Genomic DNA, 1,567 nt, shown 5'->3' on the forward strand with positions numbered 1-1,567 from the left:
TTTGCGCACCAAAGCGTCCATCCATTTCCATTCAATTCATAGCTTTCCTCTATCTAATCATTGGCCCTCTTAATTCCAACCCCTTGCAATACCTTCTTTGCAGCATCGTTGAGTCACCCAAAAAAATATCAACAGCACAGAGCATCATCAAAGCATAGAGGGCACCTAAAAACAGCGCAGGATTTACAGAACAATCAGTCATTAAGCTGAAAAACTAGACCAAGACAAAGTACCGACAACTTGCATTGGGTGTGATTGTGCCTAATTTCACAGTCAGAGGGTACTTGGTACGCTCACAGTGCTTGATCGCATGATATTTGCCCCTCGAACAGTCCCAGAAGCTTCGACAGCAGCAAATCGTTCCGTCAGTAAGATTCATCCACAAATTCGTCATCAGATCGCATTTATGACCTGTAAGACCGCTGAAATGACGTCCATTGATAGATGAAAAGCAGTTCATACACCTACAAGCATTCCCATATCTACTGTAGAGGCTAGCATTTCGCCTGCGCTCTTGACCAATGAGCCTGCACATCTGCGAGGAAGCAGAAAAATGCGTTGATCTACAACGCGGCATCATTTGTCACATTCTTTACTACTCCCACGCTATGTTTGAACCCACATAAAGTGTCGGTTAAAGGAAACTGATGCAATCGCACAGCGTGACTCTCAGGTAAAGACCAAATGGTTGTTTCTGCAGGCTAAAAAGGAATTCCGGTAAAGATCTATTTACTAGAGACTACTCGGTGTGAGAGCAACACCATCGTCTCGCCTGAAACAGTCAAGAGTGGTCAATATGTTGGAAGAAGCTGTACTTCGTATCCCTAAAACAAAACGCAAAGCAAGAATGAATCAGCGAATAGAGCCTGAATTCCAGTGCATTCCCATTGAAAGAAACGGAAGGCGACACTTAAAATAGCAAATGCAGAAGCGCTGTTTAGCGTTCAAAAGTGGAGTCTGTCTGACGGGACATGTCATCACGACACCCCAGTCACCGTGTTGCTTAAACAATGACACCAATCGTGGTTAACTGGGCTTTGCAGGTTTATCATCTTTAGGACCTACATATATTCCCAAGCATCATAATCCGGTCACAAAAACTAATTTAGCCAACAAAATAAATGAAATTGCAGCAATTGCATCTGCATATACACAAGCGGAAAATTGAGGGAACCGCATGAAATCCCAACTCACCTTTGGCCCTAAATATTTCAACAATTTTGTTTTGCAAAATTACTGAATTTCCGATTCTGCTGACATATTCGTCGACAAAATCTAAACCAACTCCTAAGAAAGTGCGCAGGCATATGAGCAATCCACTTTTATCATCTAGGGCCGCGAAGGCAAAGACACACTCGGGACGCTACGCCAGTCGAAATAATAATTATACGAACGCGCAGTGACCTTGGAAATTAATATCAGTATGGTTTATGAAGATAAGCCATGGAAACGAGGGGTCAGTGGGATATGGTATAGATGGCAGTAATTACATATCTGATTGCATGTGTAATAGAAGACTTGCTCTTGCATAATTAAGCTTTTTGGGGTAGCTGCCAAGACGAAAGCG

The 1,567-nt window shown here is 42.8% G+C and overlaps 1 protein-coding gene across 1 annotated transcript in view; it reads right to left on the reverse strand. All coding sequences in view use genetic code 11, as the record gives it.

Annotated features, from left to right (window-relative positions):
- EGR_09338 (Ubiquitin hydrolase) overlaps positions 1 to 1,567 on the reverse strand; it is a gene marked incomplete at both ends in the record, with an annotated part of 6,597 nt that overhangs the window by 1,620 nt on the left and 3,410 nt on the right. The window contains 2 exons of the mRNA XM_024498587.1: positions 221 to 411; positions 1,195 to 1,363. Coding sequence (XP_024347018.1) covers positions 221 to 411; positions 1,195 to 1,363 — 360 coding nt within the window. The remainder of the gene's footprint in view (positions 1 to 220; positions 412 to 1,194; positions 1,364 to 1,567) is intronic.

The sequence above is a fragment of the Echinococcus granulosus genome, assembly GCF_000524195.1.
Source record: "Echinococcus granulosus chromosome Unknown EG_S00143, whole genome shotgun sequence".
Classification (NCBI taxonomy): domain Eukaryota; kingdom Metazoa; phylum Platyhelminthes; class Cestoda; order Cyclophyllidea; family Taeniidae; genus Echinococcus; species Echinococcus granulosus.